The sequence below is a fragment of the Lycium barbarum genome, chromosome 12, assembly GCF_019175385.1.
Source record: "Lycium barbarum isolate Lr01 chromosome 12, ASM1917538v2, whole genome shotgun sequence".
Taxonomy (NCBI): Eukaryota; Viridiplantae; Streptophyta; class Magnoliopsida; order Solanales; family Solanaceae; genus Lycium; species Lycium barbarum.
The window spans coordinates 69,129,052-69,150,228 of record NC_083348.1 but is presented as its reverse complement, the minus strand read 5'-3'; the positions used below and the strand labels follow the sequence as shown (position 1 = coordinate 69,150,228).

Genomic DNA, 21,177 nt, shown 5'->3' with positions numbered 1-21,177 from the left:
TTTACAATAGTTCATCTTCCTTGTTTATCTCTAATTAACTACTCATTAATTTCACTCATAATTCAAATCTAATTCCCAAAAAAGGTAAGATTGTATATTGATTTTTACGTTTCACCATGTATTTAACCTATATATTTATGTTGTATTTTTAGTATATTTAGTTCGTTTGTATTTTTTAGTTTAGTTATTACAGATCTGTGACTTAACCAGATATATTTTATGTGCATTTTAAGTATATTTTGTATTGTTTATTTTTTTCACATGTTTCTTCAGCTAATTCGTGTTTATTGTTCTTCACCATAACTGTAATTTTTTGTAGTATATTTAACCATTTAAATACAGTCGAAATATACAACAAATATAACTTAGATATATTCCATAAATCCACTTTTAATGTACAGTGTGTTACAGAAGTTAAAATTTCATCAGAATACACTCCCAATATATGTAAAATATATATGAAATATAGTTAACAGTAAACCAGAATAAGTAGTATCTAACAGATCAGTCAAAATGCAACTAAATATAGCCAAAATATATACGAAATACAACTATTAAAACATAAATCCAAAACAAAAGGTCAAATCAGTTTATATAGAGTAGACTTTTCAAATCTTATTAAACCACCAATATAACATAACATCTTGTTAGCTGTTTGAATGAGATATGAGATCAGATATGGAATGGGACGATATTTGCGTGAATCAGGGAACATTAAAAACTGATTTTAATTTAAATTGGAATAGATTTTGTTTCCATAAATATAGTACTTTCAGTTTTCTCAGCGTGTGTATGTCCGTTATATTTATCATATATTTAAGTCGACGCGTCTACTAGCTAAATATAGGGTCCTCCAGCTACGAATTGTAAATGTAGAACATGTAGTTATAGGTTGTTAGAATGAGCTAAAAGGTAGTTGTTTGTAAAAATTTTACTTAAAACTATTCTCAATAGTACAGGGGTATATTTGACCCTTTTCCGTATCTAAAAAAAGAGAAAAACAAACAGCAAACTCATAAGAATTTGAACTCCTTTCTAATGTTAGATTACTAAAATACTAACGGGTGAATATTACATGTTAGCTTTCTTTATTTTAAAAAAATTTCTCATCTAAAAAGTCCTTGTCCATCAAGCACAATCTTAAAATGGCTCATCTCCTATAAGACCATACGCTAAAGTAATTTTCATCACAAAGTGCTTATATATGTACTCCTTTACTTTCCATGGGCTCTCACTGTAACATGTACTAAGTGAAGGATGCAAGGAGTCCGGAACCAAAATGCCTCCAAAAAAATCATTTTGAACTAAAATACCCTAACAAAAAAAAAGTTACCAAAATACTTTTAGCGCAGTAAAATACTGCGCTATAGCACTTCACGGAGACGGAGCCGTTAAGTGCTATAGCGCAGTATTTTACTGCGCTATACAAAAGTTTCTCTCACCTATATCGCAGTAAAATACTGCGCTATAGGACTTTTTCTCTCACCTATAGCGCAGTAAAATACTGCGCTATATCACCCCACTAAAACCCCATCGGGTTCCACCACTGGTCCCTTCAGTGGCAAAAAAAAAATTGAAAACGCCATTGGAGGCGAGCCAAGGTGGTCCCCACATCCAAAAAACGTCGTTTCTATTAAATTTCATCCGGAAAGTTTAGATTCTCGGTATATTCAAGACAAGGAGCAAGATTCTAAGTTTGAATTTTGAGAAAAAGTGGCATACAACTCGACTAAAATAACTCTACAAAAAATCTTCGATTAAGGTTTTCTACTATGAACTTTTGTTATTATTTTGTTATATACATTATATTGCATGCATGTTTAACATTTAATCGTCGTTAATTTTCAAAAAAAAAAATCAAATTTCGTTTTTTTTTGTTTGATCGGGCTGGGCAGTGGCTTTTGCCACTGTTCCGTTTTTTTTTTGTTTGTTTAATTAATTATTTGTTAAATGTTTATGAATTGTTAATTTGTTAAATGTTTATGAATTGTTAATTTGTTATATGTTTATGAGTTATTAATTTGTTAATTATTTATGAATTGTTAATGAATTATTATTTTGTTAATTGAGTATTTGTTAAATATTCTTTATGAATTGAAAGAAGTTGATTGGTAATGAATTATTATCTTGTTAACACTTTGTTTGGGTGATTGTTATGTATTGTTTTGACATTTATCGTATTGTGTTGTATTGTATAGGACCAAATCGGTGGTTACATAAAATAGAACCTTTCGTCGTTACATAACAATAAAATTAAAGTAGCAATCAAAGCAAACATTTTATTTAAACTAACAACATAATATAATACAATAGGTAACAACCATCCAAACAAGTTGTAAACGATTATGAAATGTTAATCTATATAATTTTAAAAGCGTGAATATATATGTTAAATAAAAAAAGATTATCTTAAAAAGAATAGTTAAAGTTCTTCTTTTCATAAATACATAATCTAATGAAAAAATGTAAAGTTTGTAGGAAAATATGTGGTCGACGAATATACTCTTTTAGTTTAATTTTATCGTAGTTGTGTTGGCTATTTGGTCAACTAAAAATATATCACATATTCAAAATAGAGTTTCAAACAAATATTACTGTTGAATTTCGATTCCCAAACTAATTAACTTAACAAGTCTTTGCCATCACATAATTCAAAAGTAATTAACTTAAAAATCTTTGCCATCACATATGTGTCCTTACTATCACATATTAAATTTACTGCATATCCCATGTTAATTATCCACAAGATATAATACTACATAATTCACATATTCCCTATAAATTATTAATTAGTTAATATAATTTATCTTTCATTTCAAGAATAATGACTAATTTAGTTTGTACAGACCGGACTCTTTCATGGATCCGAATGTTTCCCCTGGGCCCGATGTTCCCCCGACGCCCAATGCTCACCCGAGGCCCAATGATCACCCGGGGCCTGCTGCTCACCTGGGGCCCGCTGATAGATCAGTATTGTCTTTGCAAGACAATCATAGGTCAGAGTTATTATGGGCTGGTACTATAGATATCTACTAGGCTCCGTCCCCGTAGGCTGCAGAGAGCGTGGACTCTTTTACGCGAGCACCCCCCACACCCTCGCGTGTTGGAGATATTGTTTCGGGGCGGCATCTACCGACTACCGTTACGTGTCCGTTGGTCGGGTACAACATGATTGGGCGCTCATCACGGCCATGGTTGAGCGGTGGAGGCCAGAGACACATACCTTTCATCTTCGTACTGGTGAGGCCACGATTACACTTCAGGATGTGGAGGTCCTCTTTGGATTGCGGGTAGATCGAGAGACACTATACAGTCAGTACGAGCCTCCTCCTAGTCAGACGTGGGTGACAGAGTTGACTAGGCTCACCCACTTCGTGCTTGATGTCGCGGCCCAGATATCGGGACAGAGTCGGGTTCAGATTAGTGCACTCTGCACTTATCTGGAGGGTCTGGATCCGGTTGTGGACGGCACCCCGCAGGACGATGTTGATCGTCATGCCCGTTTGTACCTGCTTATTATATTCGGGGGCATCTTGTTCCTGAATTCATCGGGTGCCTTTGTTAGTTTACGTTACTTGGTTTTCTTGGAGCATCTGGACCGCTTGGGAGACTACAGCTGGGGCGGTGCTGTTTTGGCGTATCTTTACAGATGCCTGTGCCGAGCGTCTATTGGTGCTGTCAGAGATGTGTGTGGATTTTTTGCTCTTCTCCAGGCAATATTTTAAGTGTACGTTCCTTTAATGTCAACAAACCTCTTGAAAGGACGACTAAAAAAATCGTATTTTCTAATATCGCTTACAGTTATAGGCGTGGGAGAGGATGCTGCCTTTTCAGCCCGTACCTAGGCATCACCTCGAGATTGACATGCCTTATGGGAGGAGGTGGACAACGATTTTTGACAGGGATGTGGATACGCACCACAGTATTCTTCCATTCCGGGACCAACTTGATCACATGATGATTTTTTGGCTTTCATGGATGTCCAGCTCCACCGTTGGGAGAACAGGTTGGGCACTTTAGCGGTGGTCGGCCATTTGACTCCCATTGAGCATTACATGCACTGGTATCATCAGATCACACGCCGATTAATTGGCAACCCAGCTTTGCGTCCCCCTAGGGATGTAGGATACTCAGCACTCGCGGAGCAGTACGAGGCACTGGTAATTTTATCGTATTTAGATTTATTTAATTACATTAATTGTTACGTTTTAAAAATAAACTTTTTTGTTTCTGTTAAACACAAATGCAGCTGGTGGCCGTACAACGTTTACGCATCTTAGGTTTAGAGCATATGCCTTACCCTGGGCTTGCGGGGCTTGCCGCGGAGATGGTTAGGATATCCGAGGATGGTATCCGACAGGCAGGCGAGATTAGGCGCATGGCGGAGCCTGTTCTGGAGGCTGAGTATCAGGCAGCACCGGGAGCTCCCAGAGGAGGAGGCCGTGCTGGCAGAGGACGCCGTGCTGCCGAAGGCCGCCGTGCGCGTAGAGGACGCGACCTGCTACTAGAGGACCTGGTGGTGGAGGACACCATCTGGTAGATGAGGCGGATGAGGCCGATCCCATTCCAGAGGGCGTTCACGGTCTAGTCCATCCGCAGCCATTCCAGGCCGGTGGCAGCTCACCTGGGGACTCACCTACGTTTACGCCGGCACTCCTACTTGCTGAGATACCCGGGTCTTCATCACAGCCGAGCCAGAATGCATACATGGAGGAGCGTGATAACGTTGATTGGGCGGCGTTACGTGCTTCATTCGCTGATGAGCGGCCTGTGAGGAATTTAGAGGGTGCCCGGATTCTTGACTTCGATGAGTTTTTGATCCCGATTAGTATTTAAAATACTTATTTGTTCATTTAAATTATTTATTTTAAATATATATATGTTACTCATTATTTAGTACTATTTTATATTTTAGGATTCGGCGCCAGTGGGTCCACTAGAGCCACCCACTCAGGCATTTTCTCATGGGCCTGCCGATTCAGCGATGTCTTCCCATGTGACTGTCGAGCCACATGTAAGCTTTTAATTAAAATTAGTTTTATTCAATATAAGGTCAATATTTAATATACATATTTTGATCATTTAAAGTACTTATTTTAAATATGTATGTTACTTATTATTTCATTTTTTTTCATATTTTAGGATTCGGCGTCAGTGGGTCCACAGGAGCTGCCCATTCCGGAGCATTCTCATCAGCCTGCCGAGGCAGAGGTGTCTTCTCATGAGACTACCGAGGCGCTTGTAAGCTTTTTACTTAAAACTAATTTTATTCAATATAAGGTAAATATTTATTTAATTTTTATAACCTATACTTGGACTTCGAACAACATCTCGTCCAGGAGACTTCCTCATATTCACCACCACACCCATCTCAAGATCCTACAGACCCATCTCAGGAGCCTACTCAGGCGCCCGTTAACACATAGGTTTGATTAAATAAATAACGTTAATGTATTCAATATAAATAAGAAATGGTACTAATATTTATATACTTTTCAGGTTCATCCTTCGGCGCCTGCGGTGGCAACTCCCAACGAGGAAGAGGTCGAGTTTCCAGACCCAGCTCAGCCTGAGGTTCTGAGCGTGCCAGCGGAACTAGATCCCAAGAAGAAGCACGTTCTAGTTAAGGGTGCAAGGGCTAGGGGAAACGGAGATAATCATGACTTGGAGCGCCCGGTTATTAAGAGGAAAAAGGGCGATGGAGACGATAGTGAGGGCGGTGGGGATGGTATGAGCCTTAGGCCTAGGGATAGTCTCCGGCATACTACATGTGGGACTCATCCTCGATAGTGTATACACATTAGTGTTGTACAATTTATCGTAAATATTATCTATTTTTTGCATATTTATAAATATTATCTTAGTCTTTATTATTGTTTATAGTTTCACATCCTAAATTGATAATAAAAAAAAAGTGACACATTCGAAATAAAGTTAAGCATTAATTTAAAACTAAGACGAAACCCTAAAAGATAAATAACTTAAAGCTAATGACTACAAGTCTTCAAATAAAAAAGGACTTCGAGCACTTTTCAACCACTAAAACGGCAATCCAAAGTATTGCGTATTCTTGATGTGTTGAGCCTATTTTATTAATTGTACAAATATAACTAGAGTTCTATATAAAATATTGAAGTTCCGGAATCTCAAAACATGATTAATATACGGCTAAACTACGTAAAAAAGATAAACTACGTAAAGAGGAGTGAAAATGTGATGTTATTGAAAATGACGAACTCCTATAGCGCAGTTTTTTACTGCGTTATAGGTGAGAGAAACTTTTGTATAGCGCAGTATTTTACTGCGCTAAAGGTACTTTGGTAACTTTTTTTTTTGTTGGGGTATTTTGGTTCAAAATAGTTTTTTTGGGACATTTTGGTTCCGGACTCATGATGAAAGCAAGATATTAAGGGGCCCTTAATTAACTTCTGCAGCTTGATGCTTTTGCCTTCCGATTGCAGTTAAGAATGGATAAGTGCAGTCTTTAGCATCCAATAAGCAAAGATTGGAGCAAGCGCATAACTTTAATAATAGTTAATTCATTGCGTTAGCCTTTATAAATTTATCTTTAGTTGTATGTCTTTTTTATAAGAAAATTTTAGTTCTACATATAAGAAAAAAACACAAAAAAAATCTTTGCAGTCTTTTTTTTCTACTCAAAATGTAAAGGCCTATGTTTACCATCTCCCCGTGACACTTAAGGTGACTTGATTTGAATTTGGTGATCCGTTTTATCAATTTCTGACTGCCACTACTTTTCCAAAATTATATGAATATGAAGTAATAGCAAACAGTTACAAATGTATGAATATGAAATAATAGCAAAAATCTACAAATGTAGGATATGACTACTACCCAAAGGCGAATTTATGTACAAAAGTTGTGTCACGTGAACCTATGGTCATTCGACTAAATTCGATATATTATGTGTATAAATTTGAAAATATATCTAATATTAATTGAAGGAACACATAGTCAAATCAGGCCGAATGGAGCACTGATTAGGGGCTGAGTTTAATTCCTGAAGTAGGGGGATTGAATCCGACTTGTTGCATATTTTTTTTCTTCTAAAGTAGCCTTTAACTTTCCCTTTTTAAATTATTGCTAAACCCTTTTACTTCTTTAGATCTAATAGCCAAAAGCACAAACGTTTTCCTTTTTTATATTACATCTAATTGCCTTTTTTTTTCTTCTAATTATCCAAGTCCTATGCAAATAACTATATGCATCTCTTTAATGCCGTTGTGATTATAAAACAACTTATTTCATAAAAATAATGTAATTAATTATCTTTTGCTCGTCAAGTTGATGTCACTATAAAATTTTATATTTTATCTTAAAGCCAATGGTGAACCCATCCTCCGAAATCATTGATTCGCCTCTGCTACTACCAATTTTTATTTTTATTTTTGTTTGAAAGCTATATGTTTGGATAAATCTGGAAAAGATTTTTGGAAGAAGATTTTGTTTTTTCTCCTCGTGTGAGATTTACATATTATAGCAAAAACTGCCTTCTGGTAGCTTTTGTAAAACGTGGAACTTTAACGTTTAAAATTTAATATACCTTTTTTCTGGTACAAACCTTATTATTCTCCAAAAAATTGGATATTCTATGTGTATGCATGGATGTTACAGAATAATTAACTCGTTAACACTTGGTAGCCAAATGTCCAAAGGAGTATCATAGAAAACCTCTATAAATAACTCTATTCTTTGTCCTCCACTTTATCGTCAAATAGCCCCGTGAATTTGAATGGTTAAATCTAAAATCTTGCAATTAAATGATAAGGATGTTGATAATTTGCTTATTCACTTTCCATGTGATTTCATAACTACATCATCACAAATATAAGAAAAAGATTATCTGATTAAATTGAAAAACATACGAAATGAAACAAAGATTTTAATTTCCTCTATCTCAGTTCATGTAGCACTCTTTTCATATTAATTTGTTCTAGAAAGAAATATATCATATATACTATATTACGAAACAATTTTACTTTAAACTTCTTTTCGTTGTACTCTTAGTTAGGCGTGATTTGGTTGTGTAATTGAGAAATTAATCCCAACACAAAATCCAGCATTAAATAATACAGTTGATTGACTGCATGAGAAAAATATAATCACCGCATAATTAGTGTAGCGCTTGGTTGGCGGTATTAAATAATATATGTACTTCCTCGTCTTAAATACTTGTTGTCCTTACTAAAAACATATGTCTCAAAATACTTGTCATTTTATTTAATCAAAGATAAAATGAAGTAGTTTATTTTCATTTTATCCTTGTATTAATTACATTAATGAGCTGATGTTATATGAGTTCACATACAAAAGAAAATTAGTTGTCCTGTGTTTTTTAACCATTTACTAACACTTGGAAATAACAAGTTCAATAATTGCTTCTATATCGTGTTTGGGTAAAGTTAAAAAAGTATTTTTAAGTACTTGTTTTTAAGCTAAAATAACACAAATAGCCAAAAGTCAAAAGGTAGAATTTCTAACTTATGACTTATGCTTAAAAGTCAGTTAAAATAAGCCCATCCAGACCGACTCCTAATCTTTATTCTATTGCATTTTTAATAAAGAGGGTAATATAGTCAAGCATTTTTTTTATTAATGTTATCTTAAAGGGCAAACAAACAAAAAACATGATAAGTATTTTAAGTCCACGGGATTATTAAGTTTTTTTTTTTTTTAATTTTTATTAAAATAAATAAATAGATACAAAGGCAGATAAAACAAAGCAACAAAGACAAAAAGGGAAATGCTAAAAGACACTTTCCTAATCAATACTTCAAATGCATCTACCGACAGTTGCCTTAAATTTTCTCCCCTGCGAAGCTGGAGAGCATAAAGGTTGCGTCGGAGCTCCTCTTCATCGCATTTCAGAAGCAAACCATCTTCAAAGGTAAAAACTTCAGCATCTTTAGACTGATTTCACTTTATTTCACTGATTTCACGGGATTATTAAGTTATGCGAAAATCTTTGTATTTTTTATACGGAATAGAATGTAGACTAAGAACACTTGTACTAATTAACAATGCAACTATTAAATGATTTAAAGATAAAAATATTCTTTTACCACATGGCAATTCCTTCATTACTAATCATGATAATTTTTAATTATTAATCACCACATAAATGGTACCTATATTATAATTAATTTGCGCATAGCTAGTAAGCGAAACCAAATGACCCCCTTAATGACGAGCTTTAATAATAAAAGATATGCATATTTAATATTATAAACTCCAAAAGTCTTTTTTCTTAAATTTAATTTGTGTCTAGTCAGCAAGAATCCCGAACCAAAATGTCCCCCAAAAAAACATTTTGAACCAAAATACCCCAATAAAAAAAAAATTACCAAAGTACCTTTAGCGCAGTATAGCACTTGACGGAGACGGAGCCGTTAAGTGCTATAACGCAGTAAAATACTGCGCTATACAAAAGTTTCTCTCACCTATAACGCAGTAAAATACTGCGCTATACAAAAGTTTCTCTCACCTATAACGCAGTAAAATACTGCGTTATAGGAGGTTGTCTCTCTCCTATAGCGCAGTAAAATACTGCGTATATCACTCCACTAAAACTCGATCGGGTTCCACCACTGGTCCCTCCAGTGGCAAAAAAAAAAAATGAAAACGCCATTGGAGGCGAGCCAAGGTGGTCCCCACATCTAAAAACGTCGTTTTCTATTAAATTTCGTCTGGAAAGTTTAGATTCTCGGTATATTCAAGTCAAGGAGCAAGATTCTAAGTTCGAATTTTGAGAAAAAGCGGCGTACAACTCGATTAAAATAACTCTACAAAAAATCTTCAATTAAAGTTTTCTACTATGAACTTTTGTTATTATTTTGTTATATACATTATATTGCATGCATGTTTAACATTTAATCGTCGTTAATTTCCAAAAAAAAAAAATCGTTTTTTTTTTTTTGTTTGATCGGGCTGGGCAGTGGCTTATGCCACTGTTTTTTTTGTTTTTGTTTTTGTTTAATTCATTATTTGTTAAATGTTTATGAATTGTTAATTTGTTAAATGTTTATGAATTGTTAATTTGTTATATGTTTATGAGTTGTTAATTTGGTTAATTATTTATGAATTGTTAATGAATTATTATTTTGTTAATTGAGTATTTGTTAAATATTCTTTATGAATTGAAAGAAGTTGATTGGTAATGAATTATTACGTTGTTAACACTTTGTTTGGGTGATTGTTATGTATTGTTTTGACATTTATCGTATTGTGTTGTATTGTATAGGACCAAATCAATGGTTACATAAAATAGAACCTTTCGTCGTTACATAACAATAAAATTAAAGTAGCAATCAAAGCAAACATTTTATTTAAACTAACAACATAATATAATACAATAGGTAACAACCATCCAAACAAGTTGTAAACGATTATGAAATGTTAATCTATATAATTTTAAAAGCGTGAATATATATGTTAAATAAAAAAAGATTATCTTAAAAAGAATAGTTAAAGTTCTTCTTTTCATAAATACATAAGCTAACGAAAAAAATGTAAAGTTTATAGGAAAATATGTGGTCGACGAATATACTCTTTTAGTTTAATTTTATCGTAGTTATGTTGGCTATTTGGTCAACTAAAAATATATCACATATTCAAAATAGAGTTCCAAACAAATATCACTGCTGAATTTCCATTAGTTAATATAATTTATCTTTCATTTCAAGAATAATGACTAATTTAGTTTGTACAGACCGGACTCTTTCATGGATCCGAAAGCTCCTCCTGGGCCCGATGATCACCCGGGGCCCGCTGTTCACCCGGGGTCCGCTGATAGATCAGTATTGTCTTTGCAAGACAATCATATTTAGCTCCGACACTACCAGCGGGACGATCGGGCTGCCGTTGATGATGATTTTTTTGGCATTCATTGATGTCCAGCTTCACCGTTGGGAGAACAGGTTGGGCACTTTAGCGGTGGTCGGCCATTTGACACCCATTGAGCATTACATGCGTTGGTATCATCAGATCACACGCCGATTGATCGGCAACCCAGTTTTGCGTCCCCCAAGGGATGTAGGATACTCATCACTCGCGGGGCAGTATGAGGCATTGGTAAGTTTATCGTATTTAGATTTATCTAATTTCATTAATTGTTACGTTTTAAAAATAAACTTTTTTTGTTTCTGTTAAACACAAATGTAGCTGGTGGCCGTACAGCGTTTACGCATCTTGGGGTTAGAACATATGCCTTACCCTGGGCTTGCCGCGGAGATGGTTAGGATTTCCGAGGTTGGTATCCGGCAGGCAAGCGAGATTAGGCGCATGGCGGAGCCTGTTACGGAGGCTGAGTATCAGGCAGCACCGGGTGCTCCCAGGGGAGGAGGCCGTGCTGGCAGAGGACGCCGTGCTGCCGGAGGACGCCGTGCGCGTAGAGGACGCGGCGCTGCTGCTAGAGGACCTGGTGGTGGAGGACACCATCTGATAGATGAGGCGGATGAGGCCGATCCCATTCCATAGGGCATTCACGGTCTAGTCCATCCGCAGCCCTTCCAGGCCGGTGGCAGCTCACCTGGAGACTCACCTATGTTTACGCCGACGCTCTTACTTGCTGAGATACCCGGGTCTTCATCACAGCCGAGCCAGAATGCATACATGGATGAGTGTGATAACGTTGATTGGGCGGCGTTACGCGTTTCATTAGCTGATGAGCGGCCTTTGAGGAATTTAGAGGGAGCCCGGATTCTTGACTTCGATGAGTTTTTTTATCCCGGATAGTATTTAAAATACTTATTTGTTCATTTAAATTATTTATTTTAAATATATATATGTTACTCATTATTTAGTACTATTTTATATTTTAGGATTCGGCGCCAGCGGGTCCACCAGAGCCACTCACTCAGGCATTTTCTCATGGGCCTGCCGAGCCAGCGATGTCTTCCCATGTGACTGTTGAGCCACATGTAAGCTTTTAATTAAAATTAGTTTTATTCAATATAAGGTCAATATTTAATATACATATTTGATTAGTTAAAGTACTTATTATTTCATTTTTATCATATTTTAGGATTCGGCGCCAGTGGGTCCACAGGAGCTGCCCATTCCGGAGCATTCTCATCAGCCTGCCAAGGCAGAGGTGTCTTCTCATGAGACTACCGAGGCGCATGTAAGTTTTTTACTTAAAAATAATTTTATTCAATATAAGGTAAATATTTCTTTAATTTTTATAACCTTTACTTGGACTTCGAACAGCATGTTGTCCAGGAGACTACCTCATATTCACCACCACACCCATCTCAGGAGCCTACTCAGGCGCCCGTTGACACACAGGTTTGATTAAATAAATAACGTTAATTGTATTCAATATAAATAAGAAATGGTACTAATATTTATATACTTTTCAGGTTCATCCTTCGGCGCCTGCGGTGGCGACTCCCGACGAGGAAGAGGTCGAGTTTCCAGACCCAGCTCAGTCTGAGGTTCTGAGCGTGCCAGCGGAACTAGATCCCAAGAAGAAGCACGTTCTAGTTAAGGGCGCAAGGGCTAGGGGAAGAGGAGATGATCATGACTTGGAGCGCCCGGTTATTAAGAGGAAAAAGGGCGATGGAGACGATGGCGAAGGCGGTGGGGATGGTATGAGCCTTAGGCCTAGGGATAGTCTCCAGCATACTACATGTGGAACCCATCCTCGATAGTGTATATACATTAGTGTTGTACAATTTATCGTAAATATTATATATTTTTTGCATATTTATAAATATTATATTAGTCTTTATTATTGTTTATAGTTTCACATCATAAATTGATAATAAAAAAAACGTGACAAATTCGAAATAAAGTTAAGCATTAATTTAAAACTAAGACGAAACCCTAAAAGATAAATAACTTAAAGCTAATGACTACAAGTTTTCAAATAAAAAAGGACTTCGAGCACTTTTCAACCACTAAAATGACAATCCAAAGTATTGCGTATTCTTGATGTGTTGAGCCTGTTTTATTAATTGTACAAATATAACTAGAGTTCTATATAAAATATTGAAGTTCCGGAATCTCAAAGCATGATTAATATACGGCTAAACTACGTAAAAAAAATAAACTACGTAAAGAGGAGTGAAAATGTGATGATATTGAAACTGGCGGACTCCTATAGCGCAATATTTTACTGCGTTATAGGTGAGAGAAACTTTTGTATAGCGCAATATTTTACTGCGTTATAGCACTTAATGACTCCGTTTCCGTCAAGTGCTATAGCGCAGTAAAATATTGCGCTAAAGGTACTTTGGTAACTTTTTTTTTGTTGAGGTATTTTGGTTCAAAATGTTTTTTTTGAGGGCATTTTGGTTCCGGACTCAGTCAGCAACTACAATCATAGTATTAATTTGGAAAATGAGGAAATAACCTTTTTTTTCTTTTTTTTTTTCTCTTTTTTATTTTTTTTTATTTTTAACATTTACTTATAGGAGTATTCATCTATTAATTTGAAGGGACACTCCCAACTCCCAGCGGTGTGTTATGCTTGAAACATTGAATTCTGCCATTGTACCTCTAACCATAGTGAACATTATTGCTCACCATCCTCAACGCTCGTGACATTTAATCCTCTTTATGGCAACTTTTATGTTCCAACTCCTAAAAACTTGGCTTTACCAATCCATGACCTATAACATGCGTACACATTTGGAGGATGGTTTAATTAATCAATTTCCTTTAAGAAATAGAAATGAAAATAAAAGTGTAGAAATGGGTAAAATAGAAATGACTCAATGCACCTAAGGTTGTGGCCCAACGATTACAAATCATATCAATTTATCATAGTTAAGTTAAGTAATTTAATAATGTGAAAATATATATAGATTAATCATATTTAAAGGAGATGAGTTTATGAACAAAAAAACGCCATGCATCTATTGATTTAGTGAAAACATCTGATACGGATAAATGTTTACCGCAATTTAATGATTAATGAAGTGACTGAAAACCTTGAAGATCGGGATTCAAATTCTAATCGAGACACAAAAATACCAGGTGATTTATTTCTATTTGTCTAGATTTTGGTTGATAGAGTTACGCGAAGTGGAGGAGCCATTATTCGAATTATAGATTCGGTTGAATGCAATAATTTTAACTGAAACTATGTATTTGTATTTAAAATTCAATTAATATATATAAAAATAATATATCCGTACTTCACTAAATAAAAATAATTATGATCCAGTATTAATTAATTTTCTTGGCTCCACTTCTAATTACTACGTAGATACTTTTCTTGGTGGAGGATAATAAATACGTATTGTACTTGGTAAAATAGTTGAAGTGAAAAAGAATAGTGTGTAAGAAAAAGGATGACGCTCTCATGAGAAAGATACGAGGCATGTGAGTAAGGAATTGTTTGGCTTTACCGCAAAGTAGGAAAAAGTAACTTAAGAAACGGAGTGATTTTTATAATCCAATCACGACCCCACATTTCTCCCAACGGCTCAAATCCAACGTCTCTCTATTCTCCCTTTTTTGCAAGCTCCCTCATTTTCCTACACCAAACTTTGATACTACACATATGCACTTACAACTGTTCTATTCATGAAACACAACAACCTTAGCAAAAAAAAAATAAAAAAACACAACAACAATAACAACAAGAGCACCGCACCACATGTCCACACCTTTCGTCTTGTTTACGATATTTGTTACACGAAGTTCCCATCTTTGTTTGTTTGCTCCTCACTTCACATCTACTGTCCTCTTCATTCTTGGCCACATAACCCCAATTTTTTCTTTCTCCTTTATTCCTTTTTCCATGTGGAAAATTCTGAGTCTCTGTTTGGAACAATTTTGATAAACTTACAAAATGAATGACGCGAAATAATCGGCGAGACGTGCGTTCTCTGCTTATTGACCTGTTTTGACGTTTTAATTACCCGAAAAAATAACTTCCTCCTTTGTCTTGCATTCAATTTATTGAAAGACAGAGAGAGAGAGAGAGAATGGATTGTTATTGTTGGTGTTATTCTTGAATGTATCTTTGTTTATTTTTCATTGTGTTTCTCCTAATATCTTCTTCTTTTTTGATAGACGAGTCATTTTCAATTAATGGGTTGTTTCCAATTTTCAATCTTTTACTTTGGGGTACGTTGAAATGTTCAAACTTGTCTCATTTTTGTCAACAAAGAATAATACACATAGCATTCTTGATTGAACAAGGGTCTGAAGAAATGGCATCTTCTCAGGTAGAAATTGCTTCTTCTTCTTCTCCCTTTGGTCATGTCCTTAGAGATCGTAATAGACGTGATCGATGTACCCCTAGAGATACCAATACTTTCCAAAAAAATCTCAAAGATTTGGTCCATACACATATACATTCTTCTTGCATTTCATCAAGTCAACCCACCCCTGTTAATTCTTCTGATAGAAATGAAAATTCACATCGTAGACATGGTCATAATAATAGTCATGTTGACTATGCTGATTTATGGGTTCACAAACCACAATGGGACAACAATGAGAATAGTCCAACAGCCACTAATAACAAGTGGGATAAAGCTAGAGAAATGGTTCTTTCTTCTAAGCCAAATAATAAACAGAGAGATATTTCTTCTTCTTGTTCGCCTGAAACTGTTGAAGTTCCTAATTCAGGTGGTGTTTCTACACTTGTTCGTCGATGGAGAGATTTTGAAACGGTGTCAAAAAGCGTCAATTTGGGTAACAATTCAAATTCAAATTCAAATCCAAGCAGTGCTAAAAGCAATTGTGAAAATGCTTCATTTGCTGATACGTGTGATGAAAGTTCGGTTGATGGAAGATTTGAAACTCCGGTTATGAGCGTGAATGGCGAATCGTCTGGTGATTGGGAACAGGCGTATAAAATGGCTATGAATGATCAGGTTAGAAATTCGGATAATAATAAAGAAAGTGAGAAGATCAGAGTTGCTGATATTATTAGGAAATTGGCAAGTGGTGAAGAGAATAATCATGAGAATGAGCCTAATTGTAATAATGTTGCTGTTCTTGCTAGTGGCGAATCATTGCCTCGAATTAAAACATCATTTGATCATTCAGAACAACAACTGCAACAAAGGAATTTTTTCCCGGTTTTGCATTCGCCTCGAATCATTAGAGGTCGACAGGCATTGAGCGATTTGCTCTTGCAAATGGAGCGTGACAGATACCGGGAACTTGAAACTTTTAGGGAGCGTAAAGCTGTTTCTAAGTTCCAACAAAGAGGTCGTATTCAGGTTTGCATTTTGCTCTCTAATCTTTAATTTTACTGATGAATATTGGAACGATCATTTACCATTAGCTGATTATTCACAATCCAACAGGCTTTGCTTAAAGTTAGATTCCTGCGTCGTGTCGCAGACGCCAGAGGTGATCGATCAACCAATGGAACATCGTCCGAATCAAATAGAGTGTCTAATTCTGCAATCATGCATATAAGGTAAAGGTCCTTGTTTAAATCATTTCCATCCATGCCTCTATAGATTCCAAATGTCCATTGCAAAAGAGTAATCTGCATTTACCTTATGGAGAATGTTATTGATCATAAACATGTTTTTCAACTGCTTAAAGTATGAAAATTTTAGAGCAAGGATGCTACCATCTTGCTCAATTGGAAGTACGTTTTGAGTAACATGACGAGAGAATGAAACTTTTAACAGTTCCTATTTGTTTGAAATGTTAAGGCAAAGAAGACTATAGTGGGTTGATGCAGTCGAGTGAAAAACTATGTTACTCGGACTCTTCACTTTCGGTGCCGCACCCGTGTCGACACGACATGGGTGTAGGTGTGGGATCCGTACCCGATCTAGTCAACCAATTTTGGATACTTTGACCAAAATTGACGGAGAAATTGGGGACAGATTCAATGATTTCTTTAATCAAAACAAAAGTTAAAGGTGAAATTGAAGAAAATGGATACCTTGTATCTAGAAATTTCTATGTCACTCCTTTTCCTTTTATCTCCTTCCTAGATTCTCCCCTTGATCAATATTTTTTCCTCAAGTTTTCCATATAATATCTCATAATTTAGGTTTTATAACTCGATTTTTAGATATTTGAATTTGTTTTAGCCGAATCTTCGCACCCATATCCATAACTGGATTCTTATCCCTGAATCTTAAATTTTAGATCATGAAGGATCCGACCTCTGGATCCTCTCCCGTATCGAACACCTGCACCCGAGTCCGAGCAACTTAGGGGAAAAACCAATCAATTGGAATTTTAGCTTCCATTTGTTCAATTTTTGCGTTCTCTGAATATATAGAATGATGGTCAGCGTAGAATACCTTTTGTGGAATGTATAAGAAACTACCAGTTGAAGCTGAAAACCTGTTAATGCGAGTAGTAGGTCCTGGTCCGTAAGAAATTATCGCAAGCCTTGACTTTCCCTTTAAATCAGCTTTTCTTACGAGTTTGTGTGGTTCAAAATTAATCTATTATCCATTTGGTTCTACCTTATGGAATCAAAGTAATGGAATACATCAAAACTTAGACATTAATTCATTTCAGGGAAAGGTTCAATACAGGAAGCCAAAATGGTGTAGCTGACTCAAGAAGCCTTTCAAGAGAAGCGGCAGATAACACCCAGGAAAGCCGGAATTCCACACCTAATCAGCAAAAAGCACAGAACTGTGATAGGGAGAACAAAGGCTGGTTAAGTTTCCATAAACTGGCTGAGAATCATGCTGTAAAAGTTGGAAACGAATTACCATCCCATAAGCAGAGAGAAGGGAATCAGCAACGGGAGATTATCAAGGGGAGCACTAACAGTCCTAAATCAGAATTTCCTTCCACATCTACACGAGAGAATAGTCCTCTAGAGCCTAGTGAACCCGTGACTCTCTGCATAAAGTTGATAGATAACAATTCGCAAGTTGGAAAAGTTTTTGCATCCAATCAATTGCGAGAAGAGAATCACCACGGGGAAGTAAATGAGAAATTAAGTCCCCGAAGGATGAAAACAAATGTAAAAGTTACTAGCTCATCAAATCCCCAGAAAGAAATGCCATTTCATATCCGACATACTGACAATTCTTGTAGTCCGAACCATAATGAGGTAGACCGTAGTCATCAAGCGGTTAGCCCCAGTTCAGATATTTCCCATGACCAAGCTAGCTGGGAAAATACATGCTGTCAAGATAACCATGACAAGCCACTCGAATTTGTAGAGACCCCAAAATATCCCAAGGATAGTGAACAAACTGTCCATAGAGAAGAACAAGATGCAAATAACCTGCAGCATGCAGGAACTAGTAATGAGTGGTCTAGTGGGAGCACCAAACCTCAAAGTGACTGGGAAGAGGAAGCTACCAACCAGAATCTAGTGGACAGTGATTGTGGCTGGGTAAGTGATTATTCTCACACACCAAGTGGATGGGATGAACTACAGTCAAACTACCAGCAGCAATCAGAATCCAACCAAGACTGGGTAACCGATATTTCTCGTCCACGTGAAGAGTGGGAAGGTCTTAGGCAAGCAAGATACCAAGAGATGCTTGATCCTTTTGTAGAGAAGCATGATATTCGCCAACTTCTAAACAGGTAATTACAATTCCTTGCATCTGATCTGATATTAATCATATATATTTATTCTAGTCATTGTTGCACCACTTGGATTTAGGTTTATTTTGGTATTTATGTATGATCCGTACGATCCAAAGACACTTTGCCTGCCCACATTAATGAAGCATAAAACAATCAAGGGGGAATATATAGCAAACCATTAGAATATGATTTTCACCAAGAGTATCAGATAGAATTGAACCATTGTTACAACACGAAGGCTGTCATAGACAGAGCTCACAGAAATGAAAGTGATACTCGAATGAAAGAAGGTCATAGTTTTTTTTTTTTTTTTGATGAAGAAGAAGGTCATCGTTTAGATGTTATAGTACCCCTTATTGCCAATGGAAAGTGATACTCAAATGAAAATATCTCAAGTAGCTGCCTATTAATTACTAAGCCTCTGTAGTATAAGCATAGTCTGTGATTTGCACTTACTTTTGCTCTTTATAAATGTGCAGAAAAAGTGTTTCAATATTTCTTAACAGTGGTTTGAGAGAGAAAATAGATCGACTAATGGCATCTCGCTCACAACAACTACCTAATGCAACGAGCGGCCAGCTTGAGGAAGAAGTACGGGCACATTTGACTAAAGAAGCGAGCAAGGAGGAGGAAGTGATATCACATAACGAAAAACGAGGGGCCGAGGGTGAAAATGATGAGGAAGAAGCAGACTCGGGTTATGAGGATGACTTTGAAGATGACAATACTCCAATTAGACAACAATACCTCGAACCTGTAGAATTAATTGATCAGAACAAAGCTTCACATAATTTACATTCGTGGAGCAATAATCAAGACCGGGGTGTCAGTGATGACTCCCATCACCTTCCATCTAATTCTTTACCACAATCTCAATCATCCAATATTTACTCCCATCACAATCAACAATGCTCCTCCAGTTGTCACCCTTCAATTGTAAGTTATTTTGTTTTCCCTTTTTCTTATTCTTGCAATGGCTTGCGTGATATCCTGAGTTTGAGACTAGTCATAACAACATGGCATTAACAGGAAATGGAACTGATATATGAATTGCGAGGACATATGGAGCAACTCCACCAAGAGATTTTTGAAATACGAAGATCAATAAACAGCTGCATGAACATGCAAATGAAATTACAAAGTTCCATTAAGCAGGAGGTTGCAGCTGCAATAACTCAGTCAGGTGAGTTGGTTGACTGAAATGTGAAAATATAAGATACTTACTATGCTCCATCATCGATCATAAAACTATTTGATAGTTTTTGTGTTTTCTAACTTCATAAAACCCTTCGTAACCTATAAGAAAAAGTTGGTAGCGGAAATAACCAAATCGTGAAGTCGTTTCACTTCTAATGTTCTTTGCCTTATTGAACTTTTTTTTTTTCCCGGGAGATAAGCTTACCTTAATGAACACTTTTGAATAACTACCAAGTAACTTCCAAGATCGGGCTTCACATACGAGCTTCATATCCATGTGATCTTTTTCTTTTCTTTTCTTTTTTCCCTCTATTTTACAGAGAGAGTGGAGAGTAACATTTTTGTAATGCAGGTCCAATGATTGGGAGTAATTCAGATAAGAAGGGAACAAGCAGAGCAAATTGCTGCATTTGCTATGAGCAGCAAGTTGATTCGCTCCTTTACAGGTACTTGGGCGTTAATTGCAGCAGAATTTTTCACTTAGGCAACTTAAAGTATACACTAGAAACAAGTAATATTAATAACATCTGTCCATTCTTTTCAGGTGTGGGCATATGTGCACCTGTTTCAGGTGTGCCCATGAATTGCTTTGGGGCACCGGAAAATGCCCGATATGTGAAACCCCCATAATAGATGTTGTCCGTGCATATATACACTCATGACGTACAGGTTAACCGGATTTTGTTTTGCTGATGCCTAACTTTTTGTCCTATGAGAGATGAGCAAAAGGATGAACTTTTTGTTTCCTTTCTTTTTTTTTTCTTTTTTTTTTTTAAATGAATCTTGTAAGCCATGGAACCGTTTTATGGCTAATTTATTTGTCTATAACAGGTTTAGAGTTAGTGGATGAATGCTCACCCTCCGCTGGTTTACACTAACCATCCTTTGTATACAATAGGAGAAAAGAAAGCAAAGTTCTTTCTACGACATTATATAGTGCCTTTTCAAATTCTTTGTAACAACAATTCAAATGAAAATTGGAGAGTTCCTTACATGCAATGAAGCTACAAGCATCTCAGAATTATCTTCTCATTGGTTTCTTCTTATTATAATCCGAATGAAAGTAGCAAAACTTTTTTGAAAGCAGGGGGATGAGGAAGAAGAGGTTCACTCCTATCAAGCTGGTATCGATGAAAAATAGTACAGAATCAATCTCTATAGCTTGGGGAATGTTATAACTCAATTGGTTGGCTACTTGGCATTCCACCTTCTCGGTGAGGGTGATTCCCACCTTATAATCCCCTCGCAACCTCCCCAGGGTCTCCTTCTCCTACCCTATGTATGAAATCTTTTTTGAACATGTCTCTGTAGCTTATAACTCTTTTGGAGCATTAGATTCAGCGTAAATTTGTTCAGCTAGAGTTTATGATGGTGCTGAATAGAGTCATCAGCACTTAGCGATGAAATTCCAGCATTGAGATTTGGAATAAAGAAGCTCTTGCCTTGGCCCCGGGGCTTTAGTCTATT

General features: G+C 36.3%; 1 protein-coding gene across 1 annotated transcript; it reads left to right on the top strand.

Moving 5' to 3' along the window:
• The first annotated feature begins 14,506 nt into the window (after positions 1–14,506).
• On the top strand, positions 14,507–20,740 carry LOC132622313 (uncharacterized). The gene is made up of 7 exons (XM_060336898.1): positions 14,507–16,205; positions 16,293–16,408; positions 17,479–18,510; positions 18,993–19,449; positions 19,543–19,696; positions 20,063–20,156; positions 20,255–20,740. Exons 1-7 carry the CDS (start codon positions 14,988–14,990, stop codon positions 20,370–20,372), a joined length of 3,189 nt encoding a protein of 1,062 aa, XP_060192881.1. The 5' UTR covers positions 14,507–14,987; the 3' UTR covers positions 20,373–20,740.
• Positions 20,741–21,177: the final 437 nt, after the last annotated feature.